This window comes from Vipera berus (genome assembly GCF_964194415.1).
Source record: "Vipera berus genome assembly, chromosome: 1".
Lineage (NCBI taxonomy): Eukaryota > Metazoa > Chordata > Lepidosauria > Squamata > Viperidae > Vipera > Vipera berus.
Window position 1 is genome coordinate 349,955,305 of NC_138202.1, and position 22,760 is coordinate 349,978,064.

The 22,760-nt window shown below is 42.9% G+C and overlaps 1 protein-coding gene across 3 annotated transcripts in view; it reads right to left on the reverse strand.

Annotated features, from left to right (window-relative positions):
- Positions 1-22,760, reverse strand: part of RAP1GAP2 (RAP1 GTPase activating protein 2) — a 218,446-nt gene that overhangs the window by 123,830 nt on the left and 71,856 nt on the right. For all 3 annotated transcript variants that reach the window (XM_081346583.1, XM_081346581.1, XM_081346580.1), the window contains exon 2: positions 14,065-14,149. In XM_081346583.1, coding sequence (XP_081202709.1) covers positions 14,065-14,070 — 6 coding nt within the window. In that variant the 5' untranslated portion in view covers positions 14,071-14,149. The remainder of the gene's footprint in view (positions 1-14,064; positions 14,150-22,760) is intronic.

Genomic DNA, 22,760 nt, shown 5'->3' on the forward strand with positions numbered 1-22,760 from the left:
CCCAGCAATCTGGGTCCTCATTTTACCGACCTTGGAAGGATGGAAAGCTGAGTCAATCTTGCCAATCAGAATTGAACTGCCGAACTGCTGGCAGCCGGCAGTCAGCAGAAGTAGCCTGCAGTACTACATTCTAACCACTGTGCCACCACAGCTCTTAAGTCAGTAACATAGTTGTTAAGTGAATCTGGCTTCTCCATTGACTTTGCTTGTTAGTAGGTTGCAAAAGCTTCCTCTTTCTGCTATGTATCCAAGATGGGACAGTAATTAATATTTATATGTATTTATAAGTAAGGGTGTAGGTATACAGATGTGTATGTATATAGGACGTCTTATATGTGTGTTATGTATGTGCACACTTTTGAGACCGGGCACCAGAGTTTCATTTTTAATGTGTCCCAGTGTGCCCACAGTAAAAAAAATGACAATAAAGGTTATCTTAACTTAAAAAGGTGACCGCATGAGCTCGGGAAACTGCAACCATCATAAATATGAACCAGCTGCCGAGCATCTGAATTTTGATCACATGAGCATGGGGATGCTGCAATGGTCGTAAGTGTGAAACACTTTTTCCAGTGCTGCTGTAACTTCGAATGAATGGTTTTAAGTCAAGGACTATCTGGAGGCATTAAAGCTGAACTTGGTCAGCCATGAACAAGTTGCAGCCTAGAGAGACATGAACAGAGGTGCCTTCTAGGACACTTGGTTTCCTCTCTGTCCCCTTTTGCCCTCTGAGAGTTGGCAGACCTGTTTTCAAAGAAACCACCAAGTCAGGGCATTGTGCCCAAAATTAGGATAAAGTGATTAAGAATTCCCCAAGAAAACAAGAGAGGGTTGACAAAAATGACAGGTTACACCTTGCCAGGATTATTTGATCCTTTTGCAGACTGACAATATGGGCTCATTATGAACCCAACTATTTATTTTGTGGCAAGACAGAAAGAAAGGCTGAAGGTATATAACCACCACTTGGATTTCAACAGAAGCAGGCAAAATGCCACTTTGCAACCAGACTGGGCTTTGCTAACTGTTCTCTTTCTTTCTTTCTTTCTTTCTTTCTTTCTTTCTTTCTTTCTTTCTTTCTTTCTTTCTTTCTTTCTTTCTTTCTTTCTTTCTTTCTTTCTTTCTTTCTTTCTTTCTTTCTTTCTTTCTTTCTTTCTTTCTTTCTTTCTTTCTTTCTTTCTTTCTTTCTTTCTTTTCCTTTCTTTCTTTCTTTCTTTCTTTCTTTCTTTCTTTCTTTCTTTCTTTCTTTCTTTCTTTCTTTCTCTCTCTCTCTCTCCCTCTCTTGGTCTCTCTTTCCCTTCCCTTCCCTTCCCTTTTTCCTTCCCTTACCTCTTGGTTTCTCTTTCTCTACTTTCTGTAGAATCCCTTGGTCTTGTTAAAGCATTGTTTCTCAAACTTGGCATGTGTTTATATAATAATAATAATAATAATAATAATAATAATAATAATAATAAAGTTGGAAGGGACCTTGGAGGTCATCTAGTCCAACCCCCTGCTCAGGCAGGAAACCCTATACCATTTCAGACAAACGGCTGTCCAGTCTCTTCTTAAAAACTTCCAGTGTTGGAGCATTCACCACTTCTGGAGGCAGGTTGTTCCACTGGTTAATTGTTCTAACTGTCAGGAAGTTTCTCCTTAGTTCTAGGTTGCTTCTCTCCTTGACTAGTTTCTATCCGTTGCTTCTTGTCCTGCTTTCAGGTGCTTTGGAGAATAGCTTGACTCCCTCTTCTTTGTGGCAGCCCCTGAGACGTATGGATTTCAGCTCCCAGAATTCCCCAGTTCGCATGTCTCAAAGTTGCCAAAAATTGAGAAATACTGTGTTAGAGGTTTTTCTTTGCAGCCTCTTCCCAAATCAAACCTTTGACAATGTTCCACTGTATACTTGTTATTGTATTCTGTTACTTGTTGCTAACGATTTTGTGAAAAAATAATCATTTCCTCTTGTGAACCATGTTTCCTAACACAGCTACTGCAGACCTTTCATTTAGCAAACAATTATGGCAAAATGGTATTTCTTATACTCAAATCTATCCAAATGGTATGTGTAAATTACCAAGAAAGTTTCTTTACTTCTTTGATAAAAAGTATACATACAAACACACACACACACAAATTCTGACATTTTTTTATATGTCCCTTCCTGCAGTCCCATTGAGGGACAGTTGTTGATAGCTCCTCAAGCTAATTCATTGTATATAGTCCACTAAAATGCAACAATCCATAAGTTCAGTTCCCAATAGAGGATTTGAACCCTCCAGCTCTGGTTATGTATATTTGATGATTCCCAATAAGTATGCAACTGTTCATGTGCTGCCTCCTGGTGGACAATTTATCTGATTACACTCAAGGGTACAGTACTGTAAATGGCAAATGGGGTTTTAAATATAGGTAGTCCTCAACTTACAATTGTTTGTTTAGTGTTCATTCAAAGTTGCAGTAGACTGAAAAAGTGACTTATGACTGGTTCTCACACTTAAGACTGTTTGCAGCCTCTCCATGGTCACGTGATCAAAATTTGGGCATTTGGCAACCAGTTTCCCCATTTAAAAAACACCCATTGAAATGAATAGATTTACCAATCACCACGTTTGGTTAACAACCATGTTGTTTGCTTAATGACCACTGAAAGAAGAAGACCGGAAAATTACTTTCACTCCCATCAATTCCTTGACTTAAAACCACAATGACTTACAATCATAACTCCAGGTTTAATTACGGTTGTAAGAAGGACTATCTTATGGAAACGTTTATAACGTGATAGGGGGTACTCAAAGGTCTGATTTTTTTTCCCCAAAAAGGCAACTGGACTTTCTTGGTTTTTTTTCCTTCGAAAACATTTCACTTCTCATCCATCCACTTCAGCTCTTTACGTCAAATCCAGCTTCTTGGATGAGAATTGAAATATTTTCAAAGACAAAAAAAAAACAAACCAAGGCAGTCCAGTCGCCTTTTGGAAAAAGCCCCTTTGGAACAACTGTGACCTGGATGGTTGAGAATCTCCAAAGATGTAGTTTGGGGCAATCGCTCTTGGCCAAACTCTTGGAATTATTATCGTCAAGTTAAAATTTTGAAAAAGTACCACACAAAATGTACTTCCAAAGGAAAAATTATTATTATTATTATTATTATTATTATTATTATTATTATTATTATTATTATTGTTGTTGTTGTTGTTGTTGTTGTTGTTATTGTCATCATCATCATCAACACGACTGCTGTAGTTTACAACGTTCCCATATGGATCCTAGCACTATTTCCTTTGTATTACAACAGAAAGCATATTAGCAATTGTACTGTATCATGTTCCAATATCATCTTCAAGCCTAGGGGACGATAACTAGATTGAAAAGAAATCATTAAGCGTAGAAAAAAAGAGATAAAAGAAAAAAAATTCTACGGCTTCCAGGGTTTCCAGCTGTTACCCCCCCCCCTTCTTCCCTACCCCCCACCCCCACCCCACAACATACAAACACCTTTTTAAAGGCAGCATTATCAGCCTGCCTGGGAAAATGAAATCACTGCAGCTGAAGAAAAGGTATCATTGATCTCCCAATCTGGAGACTTCGCTAAAACAAAATTGCATTAATCCATCTTTGTGGCTTTAAATTACCAAAGTTTGGTATTATTCTTACGGGATAAATAGTGACTGATGCCTCCCTCTTCACTGTATTTGTAATTTGTTTTCTTGGCATAAACGTGCTGGAGCAGAGTGGGGAAAGGACTCTGAACAAGGGCAAAGCATATCCGAGGCGGGGGGGTTTCCCCCCCAGAACTGAGAGAATAAAAACTTGATCAGCCTCTGATTGATCCGTGTCAATTTGTCCAATCCTCTTTGATGGAGCCGACCTTAACTTTTTGAAACCAGGTGGTGTGAGATACATGCACCCATGGCGCCGGAGCTTCCCCACCTCCCTGTATTTAGAGGATTCCAACTGAAGAGAAGATTTGTCGCTCAGGACTGAACTGTGGGGCCGTTGCTGCTCTCTGAGCTTGGTGGTTTTCTTGCAGGTTTTTCGTGACCTACCTATTTCCAAACAGAAGACCAGGAAAGCACGTCCATAAACACCAACTAGCAGTCAGAAGTCGTGTTGAAAACCCCCTTATTTCGCAACACATGGACAGACGTAAACGTAGTTTCAACTGGGGAAGTGTGAGCATCCTAGACCAAGCCAAGTCCAAAAATGCTAGGGAATTCCTGTAAGTAAGCCTGGCCATTCAGACAAAGCAATCATCAATAGGCACACACTGACGGAAAATCTGGGAGTTAAAGTCTACACATTTTAAAGTTGCCCACGTTGAGAAACTCTGATCTAGAAGACATGGGTAGCAGACGCCATCTAACCATCACTGGGACTTGAAGCAATAAAAGGGGACTGATAAGTTACTTCTGGGTAGTGTTACCACATATCTAACTAGGCAAAGGAGGGCGTGGAGAATTGGAAAAGAGGATAAATGGGGTGGGGGGGTGGGGGTGGAGGACAAACTAACCATTTTACTTTCATGGCATCCACAACAAAAGATGCAGCAAAAAAATGTTCTTATACTTACTGGTATATGAAATTCCTTTTTCCAGCATCAGAAAGACTATCTTTTTAATTATATTTTTTCCAGCAAATCTTCCTTTTCAAGAACATATGCTAGTGATAATATCAAGATAACACACTTTTCAAATTTCACCATAGAAATATATGAGAAATCATGTGATCCACAGATTACAGAGATCAGAGATCTGAAGGGGCTGGATTGAAGCCAATGGATGGAATCAGGAAATAAATGAATTAAAGGAAATACAGGCTGTCAAGTCTGTCCCTGAATAGGGAAAAGAAAGAAGCACACAATTTACAAGGTCGGAATCACCAGAAGTTTTAATGAGCGATGTTGTAAAAACAGTCCCTTCCCTTCCAAAACAACAAGACGCTCAAAACGCTGGTCAATATTTTAAGGCTATACATTTTAAGGTTATACCTGCAGGACAGATAATATGACAGCCACATTGGTCTAGTGGTTAAGGCACCAAGCTAGAAAGCTGGAGACGGTGAGTTCTAGTCCTGCCTTAACCGTGAAAAACTGATTGGATGATTTGGGGCCAAGCATCAGGAGACAATGAATTCGATTCCCGCCTTAGGCATGAAAGTTAGCTGGGTGACTTCGGGCAGTCCCTCTCTGTCAGTCCAACTCACCTCACAGGATTGTTGTTGTGGGGAAAATAGGAGGAGGAAGATGTGTTGGACATGTTCGCCACCTTGAATTATTTATGAAAATAATAAAGATGAGAAATATATGATGCTTCAGTGACAATGAGTGCACCATCGAGAGACTTGAATAAATAGGTTAGGGGAGACCTGGGCATTTTACGGTCCCCAGGCCACATCTGGCTGGCCCTGTCTGACCGTGTGAGGTAAACTGAAAATTAAAAATCAAATGTAAATAAGTGCACCACAGGGGGTGAGAGAAGAACCCAGTCAGGTCCAACTGCTCAGTCACTGTGCACAATTTCACAACTAATTGCCCACCCCTGAGTTAAGGCACTCTTATTTTCTTTCTTTATCGTATGGCACGTTCACATCCTATTTCAGTAAAAAGGAACACGGGGTAAAATGCAAAACAGAAAATATAAACCCTGAAATCTTAAGAGGAAGATTAGAAACGTATATCTAGGTTGCCAATATAATTTTTTACTTCAGTGGTCGCAGCCAGGAAATCAGCAAAATCTCCATTACAGGCTGTATTTTGGCACTCTAACACTGTACGTTGGATAGTTTGCTTTTCCACCCCACAGTCACAATTCACTGATGGTATTTTATAGTTTATAGTTTATAGTTTATTTGATTTATATACCGCCCTTCTCCTTGGTGGGACTCAGGGCGGTTCACAGGGCATACATAAGAAACACTATACAAAAATTAAAAAGAATTAAATCCATGCCCAATTAAAACAGAAGTACAGATTAAAAACAATTAAAAGCCCATAATCCCCCATCAGGCCAGACCAGCTAATTCGAACAGATGGGTCTTCAGGCCCCGACGGAAAGTTCGAAGGTCTGGTGCCATCCGGAGCTCCACCGGCAATTGATTCCATAAAGCCGGAGCCCCCACAGAGAAGGCCCTCCCCCTGGGGGCCACCAGTCGACATTCCCTGACTGGCGGCACCCTGAGGAGGCCCTCTCTGTGGGAACGCACAGGGCGGAGGGGAGTCGATGCCGGCAGCAGGTGGTCCCTGAGGTAACCCGGACCCATGCCATGTAGGGCCTTAAAGATCGTGACCAACACCTTGAACCTCACCCGAAAGACAACTGGTAGCCAATGCAGCTCGCGGAGCAAAGGTGTAACATGGGAGTACCGGGAAACTCCCAAGACAACTCTCGCGGCCGCATTCTGTACCAGTTGGAGCCTCCGAGTGGTCTTCAAGGGAAGCCCCATGTAGAGAGCATTACAGTAGTCAAGGCGAGAGGTCACGAGCGCATGAGTGACTGTACACAGGGCATCCCGGTTCAGATAGGGCCGCAACTGGCGCACCAGGCGAACCTGGGCGAAAGCCCCCCTAGTCACGGCCACTATATGCTCTTCCAAAGTAAGCCGTGAATCTAGAAGGACTCCCAAGTTGCGAGCCCTATCCACGGGGGGTAAGAGCTCACCCCCCATAGAAAGAGATGGAACATTTGGAATGTCCCGGGATGCCGGAATGCACAGCCACTCAGTCTTGTCAGGGTTGAGCTGAAGTCTGTTCCTCCCCATCCAGACCCGAACCGCCTCCAGGCAACGGGACATCACGGCGAGGGCATCACTGGGGTGGTTTGGGGTCGAAAAGAAAAGTTGGGTATCATCGGCATACTGATGATACCCAACTCCAAAACCACGAATGATCTCACCCAGCGGTTTCATATAGATGTTGAACAGGAGAGGCGAGAGAACCGACCCCTGAGGAACTCCACAAACGAGAGACCTAGGGGCCGATCTCTGCCCCCCTGCCAACACCGACTCCGAGCGTCCCAGGAGATAGGAGGAGAACCACTGAAGAATTTTGCCCCATTTATAGAGGGCATCTGTGCATCTACTATGACCAGTGCGAATTCGGTTCAATGTTATCCATATCGCACGTGGCTGGTCAAATAGCAATAGCATTTGGTGGAGCAGTGGGCTAATGCCTCCTTAAGTAACACCCCAGCTGCCTGCAATTAGTGCAGGTTCGAGTCCCACCAGGCTCAAGGTTGACTTAGCCTTCCATCCTTCTGAGGTAGGTAAAATGAGGACCCAGATTGTTGGGGGCAATTAAGCTGACTTTGTAATGATGCCACTTGGGGGGGGGGGCGAAAGCCCTAATAAGCAGGCATATACATAGAATGAAGGCTACTGCTAAGCTTGTAAGCCGCCCTGAGTCTTCGGAGAAGGGCGGGATATAAATGGAATTAAAATTAAATATATATATATATACTGCTTCATAGGTTTTTACAGCGCTTTCTAAGCGGTTTACAGAGTCAGCATCTTGCCCCCAACAATCTGGGTCCTCATTTTACCAACCTCGGAAAGAGGGAAGGCTGACTGAGTCACTTTTGAGCCAGTCAGGATTGAACGCCTGGCAGTGGGCAGAGTCAGCCTGCAATATTGCACTCTAACCACTGTGCCATCCGGGCTCCATATCCAGGTGTTTTTTTTCCAAGATGGGTTAGGGACAAATAGCCATGAAGAAAATCTATGTATGGCAGGGGTGGGGAACTATGACCCTTTTATGACTTGTGGACTTCAACTCCCAGAATTCCTGAGCCAGCCGGCTCAGGAATTCTGGGAGTTGAAGTCCACAAGTCATAAAAGTGCCATAGCTCCCCACTTCTGATCTACAGGGTGGCTAGGAGTCAATAATAAGTTGATAGCAAATAATCAGTTAATAAGTGGAAGAGAACCACTATCTTATCTTTTACCTCAGCTATCAAAATGTCTTGGTTAGGCCTGAATCGGTGTGGGGGGAGTGTTAATGCATTTTAGGGGTAATTTTGAGCTGAGAGAGACACTGCAAAATCTGAAAGACTGAGCAATTGAAAGGATAATGAGGTTCCACATAGCAGATTAGTTTGCAGATATTTGATGCACTTCAGAACACTGAATCAAGGAATTCTTCAAGTACCCCTACCTGAAAGCCACCCATGGGGGAAATTAAATTTCCTCCCGCTTTTCATCTTCACGTTATTGACCTGGAGGTCTTTTCACTGAATATTCTCCAACTGTAGGAAGAATCCACTCAATCTCCTTTGAAAACCTGACTTTACTACATTATTTTGTAAACTGAAGAACCAATGTGACCGTTCACCAGTGACTAAGCTACATTTTCCAACGTTTTTCACAATGGGCAATGCAATTTCTTTTTTTCAGTCAAGATCATCCTCCATCAATGTTGGCATATAAGGGAAGTCTTTGCATATAAGTAACAATTCCCTTGATTCAGGGAACTCCAGAAATGGGGCAAGATAGATAAAAATAAATAATAAATGCTACAGGGTACAATATAATAATAGGGACGCGGTGGCTCAGTGGGTTAGGACGCTGAGCTTGTCGATCAGAAGGTCGGCAGTTTGGCGGGTCGAATCCCGAGTGCCGCGTAACAGAGTGAGCACCTGTGACTCATCCCAGCTTCTGCCAACCTAGCAGTTCGAAAGCACGTAAAAATGCAAGTAGAAAAATAGGGACCACTACGGTGGGAAGGTAACAGCGTTCCATGCGCCTTTGGCATCTTGTCATGCCGGCCACATGACCACAGAGTCATCCTCGGACAAGCGCTGGCTCTTCGGCTTTGAAACGGAGATGAGCACCGGCCCCTAGAGTCGGAAACGACTAGCACGCATCTTTACCTTTACCTTACAATATAATAATAAATGTATTAAAAATAATAAATGCTACAGGGTCTCCTGCTTGAGCAAGGGGTTGGACTAGAAGACCTCCAAGGTCCTTTCCAGCTCTATTCTGATTCTCAACCAACCAATAAATTTGATACCACCAATGAACCCCAGGTATGATGACAAAACTATGCTTTAAGAGCCTGCCTTAGAAGGCCAGGACTGCTGGGGATCCTCTAAACAGAGTTTATAGCAGGTTCAGAAACTGCAGGAAAGGGATAGAACAGTTTTTCAAACTTTACAACTTGAAGGTGTGTGGACTTCAACTCCCAGAATTCCCCAGCCAACCAGGGAATTCTGGAAGTTGAAGATCACAGGCCTAGAATTAAGGAGAAACTTCCTAACAGTGAGGACAATTAAACAGTGGAACAGCTTGCCTTCAGAAGTTGTGGGTGCTCCATCACTGGAGGTTTTTTAAGAAGAGACTGGACAGCTACTTGTCTGAAACGGGATAGGGCAGAGGTAGGCAACCTTGGCTCTTTTATGACTCGTGGACCTCAACTCCCAGAATTCCTGAGCCAGCTGGCTCAGGAATTCTGGGAGTTGAAGTCTACGAGTCATAAAAGAGCCAAGGTTGCCTACCCCTGGTATAGGGTCTCCTGTTTGACCAGGCGATTGGACCAGAAGACCCTTCCAGCTCTATTCTGAATGAAACTTTCAAGTTGCTAACCTTGAGAAGGTAAAGGTAAAGGTTCCCCTGCACATGCATGCTAGTCGTTTCCGACTCTAGGGGCCGGTGCTCATCTCCGTTTCAAAGCCGAAGAGCCAGCGCTTATCCGAGGACGTCTCCGTGGTCATGTGGCCGGCATGAGTAGACGCCAAAGGCGCACGGAACGCTGTTACCTTCCCACCGTAGTGGTCCCTATTTTTCTACTTGCATTTTTACGTGCTTTCGAACTGCTAGTTTGGCAGAAGCTGGGACGAGTAACAGGCGCTCACTCTGTTACGCGGCACTCGGGATTCGACCCGCCAAACTGCCGACCTTCTGATCGACAAGCTCAGCGTCCTAACCCACTGAGCCACCGCGTCCCTAACCTTGATAAACACTGGGATAAAAGAAGACTGCAGATGACAGAGGAAGAATCAGACATCACCCTCCATTCATGAAAAAGGCTCTGCAATCCTCTTGGCTTTTCCCCCCAAAATATGCCAAATAAAACTTCTCTTTCTCTGCAGCAAAGGAGAACAGAAAAGTTGGAGGAAAAAGAATAAGCAGCTTAATAAATACCCAGTTCTCTTCTCAGAGAAGACTGTTGATATGCCTCGTGGTTATTTTTCATTTTTTCCTTTCTTGCCTATTTGGTCTGGCTCAGAAAACTCTTGAAATGAAATTTTAAACAAAATACATTAAGGGACTACAATTTGACGGCCACTGGATATTGTTAACTGACCGGCTGGTTTCTTTTACGCTTGTTCCAATGTTGGTACAGCCTTTCAAATGAGATATAATTGAGTTAATGTCATATTACATATTTATGCTTATTGTCTCTCGACTGCCTAGTGTACAAAGGATGCTAAGCACGGTCTCTTTGCTGGAAATGTGTCCGGCGAGTACAAATACGTAGATTTATGGATTATCCCTGGGGATGGGTTGTTTTTTTTTTGGATTTGGCATTAGCTTTGCAAATGTCATCGGGGTTCGGAAAAACAGGCCAAGCAAATAAATAAATAAATAAATGGGAAGCTAGTCTAAACATCTGGATGCAGTCACCACGCAAGGAGCTTCAGCTTCCCATATGGAGCTGAGAAAAAAAAACCAGACAGATGGTAACCCTATTTTCAATCAGGGCTGGGCGACAGCGTGGGGTATTTCCAGTTGCTAGGGAACAGTGGAATCTCTTCTTCCCCAGAAACAACACGAAATGTTCTGTGTAGTCTTGGGCAGACAATACCATCTCGTGATTGTTTTAAGGTCTAGGGGGGGAGAGGAGCTGTAAATATTTCAGACCTCGTTGTCTACAATTACACACACGCAAACACCCAGTTCAGCCTGTCAGTTCTACTAGAGGCCTGATCAATTTGCATCGGAAAAGAGGGGGACTTACGACCGTTGTAGCATCCCCATGTTCACGTGATCATAATTCAGTCCCTTGTCAACCGGCTCAGATTTAGGACCAACCTTCTGACAAGCAAAGAAGCCAGATTCACTTGACAGCTGTGCTACTAACTTAACAACTGCAGTTAAACAACTGTGGCAAGCAATACCCTTAACTGTCTCACTGAGCAGCCAAAATTTGGGGCTCAGTTGTGGTCGTTAAATTGAGGACTGCCTGGATAGGTGGTTGCTTTTTTTCAAGGCTCTTCTTCCATATTAAACAATACAATCCACTGTCATTCAAACAAAATAAAAATGAAAGGACTCCATCAAAAGTACATGAGCCCACTGGCTTTGTGTTGAGATGCTCTCCAAAATGCAATCCTGTTGTTAAAATGATTTCTGCTAAGTCCATTACTTATCGGAATATGCTGTCATACCCAAGATACCAGTGACCCAGCTCAAATGATCCTATTCTGGAGAAATGATGAGAAGATCCAAATCTCTTGAAAAGTCCATGATTTTAGGGAAGGGAAGGGAAGGGAAGGGGAAGATGATCAGCAGTAAAGGATTTGATTAGGGTGGCAATGGGTGCACCATTAGAAGATACGAAGGACCAGGTTGGGGGACAGACCATTCCCTAAAGGTCTTTCTATTTAGGTGCTAAGTGTTGACACCAACATGATGGAACATAATACAAGTAAGTTCTCTCTCTCTCTCTCTCTCTCTCTCTCTCTCTCTCTCTCTCTCTCTCTCTCTCTCTTTCTCTCTCTTTCTCTCTCTTTCTCTCTCTTTCTCTCTCTCTCTCTCTCTCTCCCTCCCTCCCTCCCTCCCTCCTCTCTCTCTCTGTGTGTGTATAGCTGCTACTCTAGTTCAATAACTGCAGTTTAAAAATGGAACATAATCATAATACAAGTTCTCTCTCTCTCCCTCCCTCCCTCCCTCCCCCCTCTTTCCCTTCTCTCTCTCTCTCTCTCTCTCTCTCTCTCTCTCTCTCTCTCTCTCTCTCTCTCTCCTCCCTCCCTCTCTGTGTATGTGTGTGTGTGTTTGTGTGTATAGCTGCTACTCTAGTTCGATACCTGCAGCTTAAAAATGGTCTCAATAGTCTAAACAAATTTTGGGATTCTATGATGACTAACATGATATGTGTTAGCAGATTTTTTTTTACATTTAATTCCCATCTCATGAACATACGGATGAGGCTGATCTTACTATAAAGTAATACAGTGTAACCTTGGTACTCAACTGCTTTGAAACTCATCGAATTTGGTACTCCACACATTTTAATGTGAAAATTTTTGTCCCAGTACTAATGGTTTGTTTGGTACTCAACACACAAGTTAGAATTTGTCGGTGTCGGCTGCCTTCTGACTCACTACCTTATTCCTTATGGTGAAAAATCTGTTTAGTACTTATCATTTTTGGTACTCACTGCACCTCCTGGAAACAATTAATGATGAGAACTGAAGTACCATTGTAAATAGCATTTCATCTATCTATCTATCTATCTATCTATCTATCTATCTATCTATCTATCTATCTATCTTCTACCACCTCTCCTTTGAGGTAGAGAAAGAGAAAAATTTAACTTGAAATTCACTATATAATCTACTTTCCTCCTTTAAATTATTCAAATACCTTGACGATTCCTGGAAATTATCAAGAAAGAAACCAAATGGGGAAAAACATTGGTTTCTATCGCCAGAACTCTAAATTACAGACAATAACTGCATATGTTTAAAAGTTTATAAACAAGTTTATTTTTAAGGTCCAAATTTTAGAACAGACTCAGTTATTCGTTGCCACAATACACTAGGTTTGCTAACACTGATAGTTTTTAAAAGAGATTAGATTATTTTCTAGAAACAAGGATGTTTGCTATTATGAAAGGAATGTTGGAAATCTCCATGTCTAGAGGGAGTAACTTCTAAACTCCAGATCTAGGAAACAAAAAAAAACACAACTAATGGCTGACTATTGTAATCTTGACTGAAGAAGCAACTTACCCTAAACATCACGTTGGTCACTGTTAAGAATGGAAGGTAATAGATTTGATTGTTTATATTGTAGACTTCTATTAATTCCAAGATGCACAGCTTAAGGTGACCCATCTGGGGTTTTTCAGAGCAGGGTGTTTAAACCATAAAGATCTACATATACTTTCATCCCCGATTACTGAGAACGATGGACTATGTTAATGGAAGTTAGATGCACAATGATACTGGAGAGACATTTCCTGTCCCAGTTACTTTTCGATAATAATAACTCTAAAAAGGATGCAGATTATTGCAATGTACTTTGTATCAGCCAGTCTGGCTCTACCATTAGACAGAGTAGGGCAGCTATCCCAGGCCACAAAAGCTGGGTGCTGTAAACTCTCCCTCAGCTGGCCCTTATGTTGAAAACCTAAATTGGTCTAGATCCAGAGCAAAGCCATCTGCTTCCCTATCAGCTTGCCTGTTCTTTAAAATCCACTGAAAATTCTGTATCATGGAGTCATTGCTTCCTAGGATGAGAAATAGGGTATTCTTGATGGATAATCCATATTGTTGGAAAACCTGGAATTTGGGTGACCCTCTGTTCCAACTTGTGAAGTCATTCAAGGAGGAGTCAAAGTTGGCTTCAGTCTCACCAGGAGGTCCACAAATCTTAAACTTGCCAAGTTTGGAGAGCCCTGGTCTAGTGCAACAATTGAACCCTTTTTCCTGCACCAGGAAACATTTTCTGACAGTCACTCATATCTTGCATTATGCAGTGCAATCTACAAGGAGCTGCCCTTGAAGACTACCTGAAAACGTCAACAGATCCAGAATGCAGCATGCACGGTAACGAGGCCCATAGGTTTGCCCATGTAATATTTATTGAACAATTTGCCTTTCTTCTACACCAGCTTTTCTCATATTTCCCTGCCATGTGAGGTTGGGACTTTTGAGCCATACGAAGCAAGAGATTATCTTTGAGTTAAATAAATAAGTCCTCGGTGAGGGCATGGACACAAATAGAAGATGGAGCCATTTCCCCTTCTTTGGAAAATGGCTGTAACAGAAATGCAGCCCCCATCCCTCCTCCATAATGTGGAAGTTAAAACAGGCAGAAGAAGACATGCCACCACAAAACCTAATCTATCCATTCCATAGATCCTTACCTTCATACTTGGTGGGGCCGTGAAAGGTGGAGATAAGGGTCTCTCTGGAGTCGTTGCATCTGTGCTGTTCAGTGCTTCCTGTTTCCTGTAAAACAAGATATCTATCTTAGTTTAACTTGGTTTAGCTTAGATATTTCTATATCTCAAGGAGAAGAGAGAAGGGAAGGGAGAAGAAGAGAAGAGAAGAGAAGAGAAGAGAAGAGAAGAGAAGAGAAGAGAAGAGAAGAGAAGAGAAGAGAAGAGAAGAGAAGAGAAGAGAAGAGAAGAGAAGAGAAGAGAAGAGAAGAGAAGAGAAGAGAAAACTTTGAAAATGTTACACCAACAAAACTTCTCTACTTTTTGAAAAGAGCTGGAGGGGGCGGTAAGGATGTCTAGTTCTTGTGATTTCACACCGAATCAAGGCTCTGCCCCATTACAATTACCCATAATAGCAGAGGAGGCCTTTCACCAGAACTTCAACTGAGCTCATCATACCTACTATGAAGGCTGCAGGTAAACTCCATTTGCAGGTAATTTCTAGCACCAGAGTAGCTGAGAGTGAGCTATATAGAGCTGGGTTTCTATGGTGACAGGATTGCAAAAGAGATCCTTCTCTCCCTCCTGTTCCTTCCCTTCCCCCCCCCCCCAGAGCACACATACACAGAGGCGCGCACACACACAGGCCTTGTCCCCAGTTCCTCCATCTGCTCTTATCTATTGACTCGGCAGTGTTTGCTCATATCTTTCTCTCTCTCCACCTAAAGAACACCATGCATGCTTGGAGAGATCTAATGATGGCTATGCCAGGAATTGCCAAGGAGTTGCACCCAGGTTCCTCGTGGTCTGACAGGCTGAAATCATGAAGGAAAGATAAATCACGTGCAAGGGAGAAGTTGCAAAATGGGTAGAACAGGGAGTTATTCTCTCACCTTCAGAGGTGAGGGCAGAAGAACAGAATAGGACAACAGGCATATTTTCCCTTCTGTATGTGTTACATGGACATTAGCCTCACAACGTAAAAGCTACGAGTGGCGCAAAGAGGCATGGAGAGATACACACTCGGCTCTCCAAGGCAAAACAGAAAGACCTGCCCGTGGATTTGAGAACAAACAAAACTATACAATTATCATCAAGAGAGTAAAAGAATTGAAACGGAAATGGGCTGGTCACATAGCAAGAAGAATTCATGGCAGGTGGACCAAGGGTATCATAGAATGGATCCCCCTTGATCAAAAGTGTCCATGAAAGAGACCTAAAAAAAAAGATGGATTGACGACATCAGCAAGTATTGCGGGCCCAATTGGCAAAAGAAAACTCAGGACCGTATTGGTGGGAAACATGCGAAAGAGGCCTTCATTCTGTAGTGGATAGACAATGGCTAAAATGATGATGACGACAATATGTTACAGGTAATGGAATAACAGATTTGGAAGGGACCTTGGAGGTCTTCTAGTCCAACCACTTCCTCAAGCAAGAGAACCTATACTGTTCCAGACAAATGGCTGTCCAATCTCTTCTTACAAACTTCCAGTGATGGAGCACCCCAACCTCTGGAGGAAAGTAGTTACACTGAATGGTGATGGGTGGGCCTTTGGAAGGTCTGAAGGACCAGATTGGGGACAGATTGTCCTGGAGAAAACCCATCTACACTAACAGGCAACACCAACCTAATGGCATATAATCAATTATTTAATCAATGTATACACTGCACTCTATTTTTATACAGACTTGGCATCCCTCAAAGGGTTTAAACTCCCGAAACCAATATAGGTAGTCCTCTACTTTCAACCATTCAGCAAGCAACTGTTTGAAGTTATGACACTAAAAAAAGTGACTTACAACCAATCCTCAGACTTACAACTCTCATGGCATCTCCATGGACATGTGATCAAAATTCAGGCATTTGGCAACCGGCATGTATTTACAATGTTTGCAGTATCCTGGGGTCATGATCACCATATGAACCATGGTGGCACAGTGGTTGGAATGCAGTACTGCAGGCTAACTCTGCACTCTGTCCAGAGTTCGATCCTGACCGGCTCAAGGTTGACTCAGCCTTCCATCCTTCTAAGGTTGGTAAAATGAGGACCCAGATTGTTGGGGCCACTGTGCTGACTCTGTAAACTGCTTAGAGAGGGCCGTAAAAATGGCTATTGCTATTTGTGTCCTTCCCAGCCAGCTTTTGACAAGCAAAGTCAATGAGGCAAGGCAGGTTCGCTTAACAACTGCATGATTCACGTAACAACTGAAGTGAGTGGCTTAACAACTGTGGCCAAAATGGTCATAAAACTGGGCACGTCTCACTTAGCAACCCCCTTGCCTAACAACAGAAGTTCTAATCCCAATTGTGATTGTAAATCAAGGAGTACCTGTGGTCCATATTTTTTGTTTCATTGAATGAGAAAGATGTAGAAACTCCAGGGGTTTCCATATGATTTCCCTTTCAAAGCCAACACAGTTGTTGAATGGGATTACAAGACACTCAAGTGAGAAGAACATGAGAAATTTAAGAGTCCTGGTGGATCAAGCCAACAACCCATTAAGCCTAGCATATTTCTTGGTTGCACAGTGGCCAACCTCATGCATTCAAGAAGCACACAAAGACAACCCAAAAGGAGAGAGACCTTTTCCATAGTTGTTTACCTTCTAATAGCTATGATTCCACAGATGGTCAACAGCCATCAAGATTAGCCACCACTGATAAAGCCTCAATCTTCTCCTGAATTTCTCCCATCCTCTTTAAAAAGCAACTCAGTAGATGGCCTTCATCTCATGCAGTAAATTCAACGGATTAATTCTCCAATTGTGTAAGGAACCATACCAGTTGATCAGTGACCCTCCTCTCCAGCATACAGTTTTAATAATGTATAACCACAAACCCTTCATTTGCAGCAATGGGTGGTTGATTTGGCCGTATCTGAATCACTTGTTGTTGCCGTTTTGTTAAAAAGGGCAAAGAAAGAAGACTTTCGAGCACAAAATGGTTCATATGTTTAGACTTATTTGTATAAAACGTAACTTCAATGTCTTTCCTCCCTTTTTCCATTTTTTAAATTGCGATGTTTAACTGTTTGGAAATTACCGGTAGGTTGATTCTTTTAATGCTGCTGCTTGCATCTGCACCTTCTCATATTCAGCATAATTTACCTGAGGATTTTTCTCACGTTCGGCATAATTTATATGAGCATATTTATTTTTTTAAAAATGGGCAAAGAGGGAGGAAGACTTTATCCCTACATCAGGTTTGCAAAAGTTAAAAAAAAATAACAACTACAGATAAGATAATCTTTTATAAAATAAGATGATCTTTGTCATTTTTTTTGATGTGCACAATGGCGCACATCAAAAATGAAATTTAGTTGCCCGCTCTCAAAGTGAGACACATACATGACACACGCCTAAAACATACTACATACAACATAGGTATAGATCCACACCCCTACATATACATAACAAATAAATATTAAATACTGTCCAACTTGAATATATAACGGAAGGAGGAAGCCTGAGAGTTCACAAGGTTAATGCTGTATGGAATGAAACTATGGTTGAATCTGGATGTTCTGCTGTGGATACCACGAAGCCTCCTCCCAGAAGGTAACAAGGAAAACAGGTTGTGAAGAGGATGGGTAGTGTCCCAGATAATCTTGCGGACCCTGTTCAAACAACACTTCTGTGCTATGTCCTGGATGGGAGGGAGGGAGCTGCCAATGACCTTTTCGGCCATCCTCACCACTCTCTGCACCGCCTTCCTGTCTGAAGGAATTAATTTTAGATTTAAGGAATTAATTTTAGAATTAATTTTAGGTGTATAATCACCTTCCTCATCACTTCTTCAGTAAAGGACTATGAATGCTCAGTAGCCATAGGGCTTTGAAGACCAATTCGGAAAGAAAGGAAATAAATAAAATAAAATAACTAGGAGGAAAGGATTAAAGTACATTAAAAACATCTGTTAGGTTTTGGTAATTTGGAGACAGCAAGGAAACCTAGTACCACTCCTGTTAACAAGCCAGGATGCATTGCAACATTTGGATTGGAATCACACATTAAGTTCCAGTTAAGATGAATTATTCTTCACGTCTAACACTCAAAAAACTAGTCAATTGATGGTCAACACTAAATTCATGCTACATAACAGTTAATGGAATTCAGGGAGGGGAGCAGATTTGGATCACTTGTGGGAATGTATCAACTCCAGACTAATTCACCTCTTGACTCCCAGCCCCTGCCTCTTCTCCTACATCAAGTCATTCTACTGTTGACTTGATGTAGAATGTTAATGACCCAGTTTTAATTACTAAACGCTAAAAGCAATCAACAGAATCAGTGTGGTATAATGATTAAGGCAGAGGACCCCAACCTTTTGCGCCCCAAGGACCGGTTACTTGGAGAGAGGTTTTTCTGCAGACCGATGTGTGCATGGTTTTGTGTGCTACCTGCATCTCATGGATGGGGTTTTGCTTGTTTGTGCAGCCCAGTTGCTGGCATGCCACGGCCCGGTACTGGTCCACGGACCAGGGGTTGGGGACTGCTGGATTAAGGCGTAGGATGGAATGGGAAGGCCTAGTTTTTCTTCAACCACAGAAGTTCATCTGGTGTTAATGAAGTTAGAACTGACCTTGTGAAAAATATGAAAGGGGGAAGGAAGGAAGGAAGGAAGGAAGGAAGGAAGGAAGGAAGGAAGGAAGGAAGGAAGGAAGGAAGGAAGGAAGGAAGGAAGGAAGGAAGGAAAGCTTAAGGAGAGACTTGGAAGTAACACTATTCAGAGACTGAAAAAAGTCAAATCAACCCAGCTTTGGTTTTGTTTAGTATAAGATGGGACAAAGAGAAACGGTTAAATTAGTTAAATGGTTACATTTCTGAAAGTAATTAAGAAATAATGTTAGCAAACTCTGTGCCCTTTCAAAGGCTCTGCTGTGAGCTTGATGACTGATCCTGTCTCCCAGTGCTGAAACCCATGGGAGACTGCTGCCCTGCACCCAGAGAACAGATGGGTGATCTCCCATCCTCTCCTTATCCAGAGAGGTTCTGAAGAACTGGTCTACTTACTGGTTCTTAAGTCTTGCCACAATTGTTATCGCCACCCTCCCAGAGATATGTTTAACTTGCTATGCCTCCCTTGATTGTTTAACTATCTTAAAGCTATTAGAGATCTTTGGAATTTGGAATCTTTGGCATTTTTTGCCCCAAACTGGGCAGATTCTGTAAAAAAAAACCCATCATAAATCATGGTCATGTGACAGTGGGACGCTGCAAACACTGTAATTGTGGAATGCTGCAAACAATGTAAATGTGGACCAGCTGCCAAGCACCCAAAATGCAATCACTTGACTTGGGGGGAGGTGGGGGAGACATTAGACAACCATTTGTCTGCAATGGTACAGGGTTTCCTGCCTGAGCAGGGGGTTGGACTAGAAGACCTCAAAAGCCCCTTCCAACTCTATTATTGTTATTATTATTAACTTCAAAACTGGACCTTAAGTATCTTTTAGGGATGTCTGTCATAACTTTGAATGGTCACTAAGCAACCGGTTGTTAAATGAGAACTATCTGTCTTCCCGAGATTGTTTTTAATCCTTACTCTGATCTACAACCCTATAAAATTCTGAGCATCTCAAACTCAAATATAACCATATCCTCCGGTATCTTTTCAAGATTACCCAAGCTTGGCTAGGTTCTGCCTTGTTCGGTCTCCAGAGCAGGACCTCCGGCTATAAAGGCTGGACAAGGGCCAAATTTTAGGTTCTCTGCTCAACAAATTGCTTTCTGGCCTATCGTAAACATATTCTACGTCGTTCATCCTATTTATAAAATTTTCTCTTCCTTTTCCGTGATCCTCCAGGCTAGCCAGTCTCCATTAATTCATAGAACTGACTCCTTAGCAAATGTACTGCTAATGAGAGATTTCTGAGTAAAAATGCCAGATAAATTAACCCAGGGATCTGTAAATAAGAATAATTGGTGGATGACATGAGCACCCACTACCTGGGGAGGCTCAGATAATTGTGCCAGGATACACAACTGTGATGAGAATGCAGATTAGATGGTTTCATCAAAGAACAATTTTAAATCTTTAATATTTTATCCGACTCGTGTTTTCTCATTGTCTTTAATTTTTTTTAAAGCTACCCTTCAAGAAGTCTCAGGATAAATAACAAAATCTGTCAGGGAAGTGCCACCAACCAATTCACAGACTTTGTTTTGATCTTTCCTAAACTTGTGTCTGACTTCTCCCAAACAACAAGAACAGTACATTCAAAATACAAGGGAGAAACCAGATTCACCCAGTCTGTACATCCCAAATGGGTATTCAAATTGGGTGGGGGGGTGTGTGATCTTGATTTTAGCAAATCCCATAATATGTCTGAATGTTCAGCTGAAAGCAGATTCATCTCCACCCTCAGCCATAAAACCTCCGTGGATATTGTATACTGCAGTGGTGGCGAACCTATGGCACGCATGCCAGAGGTGGCACTCAGAGCCCTCTTTGTGGGCACGCGTGTCATGTCCCGGAGATGGCAACCATCCCTCTTTAACCAGCTGCCCGAGGTCCCACGTGGCCGGATGCATCCCAGCACAGCTGGTTTCCCTCCCCCCATGTCCCGTCCCTCCTGGCCTCGCATACTCTCCTTTTCCCAGGCACGACCCACTGCACTGCCTCCTCACATGTCGGCTAGCTGTTCAGAGTGCACCGGGTGAGGAGCCGGCAGGCTGTGGCTGCTGACGGACACCATTGGCCCCCATGTGCTCGCTGGCCCATGTGGGGGGGGCTGATGGTGTCAGGCAGTAGCTGCCCTGGCTCCTACTTCACCTTGCCTTGCCCCGCAGCAATTGGCATACCCACCCTGCCTCACCCTGCAGGACAAGCCTCTGGCCAACCACCCCACCTGCCAGAGACCCCCTGGATCTCCCCCAACCCTGCCTGGCATCCCCCACAGTCATCCCTCCCCACAAGCAACATTGAGGTGACCACATCCACTTTGGCCACACCCACCCAGTCTGACATGACCACCACAGTTATGCCCACCCAGTGGGCCACGTCCCACCTGGCACCTGGCGATAAATAAGTGAGTTTTGGGTTGCCGTTTGGGCACTCGGTCTCTAAAAGGTTTGCCATCACTGGTATACTGTATGTCAATTTAGAAGCTGACACAGATGCAGTGATGACTTAGATCAGGGGTGGGGAATGATGGCCCTTTTATGACTTGTGGACTTCAACTCCCAGAATTCCTGAGCCAGCCAGGCTCTGGGAGTTGAAGTCCACAAGTCATAAAGGGGCCATCCTTCCCCACCTCCGGTTTAGATGGTTGTAAGGTCACCTTTTAAGGATCTGCCCTCACCGGTTCAAAGAAGACCTGAGAAAGAAATTACAAAAGACTCTGTCGTAACATCTTCTGAAGCAAATGGATTCTAAATAGAGGTAGTCCTTGACTTACAACAGTTTGTGTAGTGACCGTTCGAAGTTACAAGAGCACTGAAAAAAGTGCCTTATGACCATTTTTCACACTTATGACCGCTGCAGCATCCCCACAGTCACATGATCAGACTCTTGGCAACTGACTTATATTTATAAGATCCCCTTTTGTGACCTTCTGACAAGCAAAGTCAACGGGGAAGCGGGATTCACTTAACAGCCAAGTTACTAACTTAATAACTGCAGTGATTCAGTTAACAACTGTGGCAAGAAGGGTCATAGAATGGGGCAAAACTCACTTAACAAATGTCTTCAGGAATGTTGGGCTTGATTGTGGTCATAGATCAAGGATCACCTGTGGTAGATGACGAGATGTTTGCAATGCTTTCTCTCCCAATTCAATCAATCTCACTAAAGAAGATTCTGTGATTTGTGCTTGGGAAGAGGACATGCATTTGATTTAAGGCCAGGGTCTTCAAACTTGGCAACTTTAAAGCTTGTGGACTTCAACTCCCAGAATTCCCAAGCCAGCCAGGGCTGCTGAAGGAATTCTGGGAGTTGAAGTCCACAAGCCTTAAAGTCACCAAGTTTGAAGACCCCTGATTTAAGGTAAACAACTGAAAGCCAAGGGAGAAACCATAGTGGGCATGCAATGGCTGAAATCAGCAAGATGGCTGTGTAAAATAAGGAGAAATATGTTACACATGTGAATGGAACTGGGATTTTTTTCCCCCTGCATGTAGGGGGAAATCTGAGAGCTTTTCCTGTGTATTGCTTTTTTCTTTTCTTTTCTTTTTTAGATTTTTATCCTGCTATATATAGATAGTCCTCGACCTATGACCATAATTGAGCCCAAACTTTCCATTGCTAGGTGAGACATTTGTTAAGTGAGTTTTGCCCCATTTTAAGACCTTTCTTGCCACAGTTGTTAAATAAATCATTGCTGTTAAGTCAGTCACACGGTTGTTAAGTGAATCTGGCTTCCTCATTGACTATGCTAGTCAGAAGGTTGCAAAATGTGATCACATGACCCCAGGACACTGCAACCATCATAAATATGAGCCAGTTGTCAAGTATCTGAATTTTGATCCCATGAACATGGGAATGCTGGAATAGTCATAAGTATGAAAAACAGTCATAAGTCACTTTTTCAGTGCCGTTGTAACTTTGAATGGTCACTAAACAAACTATTGTGAGTCAAAGACTACCTGCATACATATATAGACAACACAGGGCAGCAAACACACCAGTATTCCTTCCTTCTCCTATTTTCCCCACATTAACAACCCTGTGAGGTGGG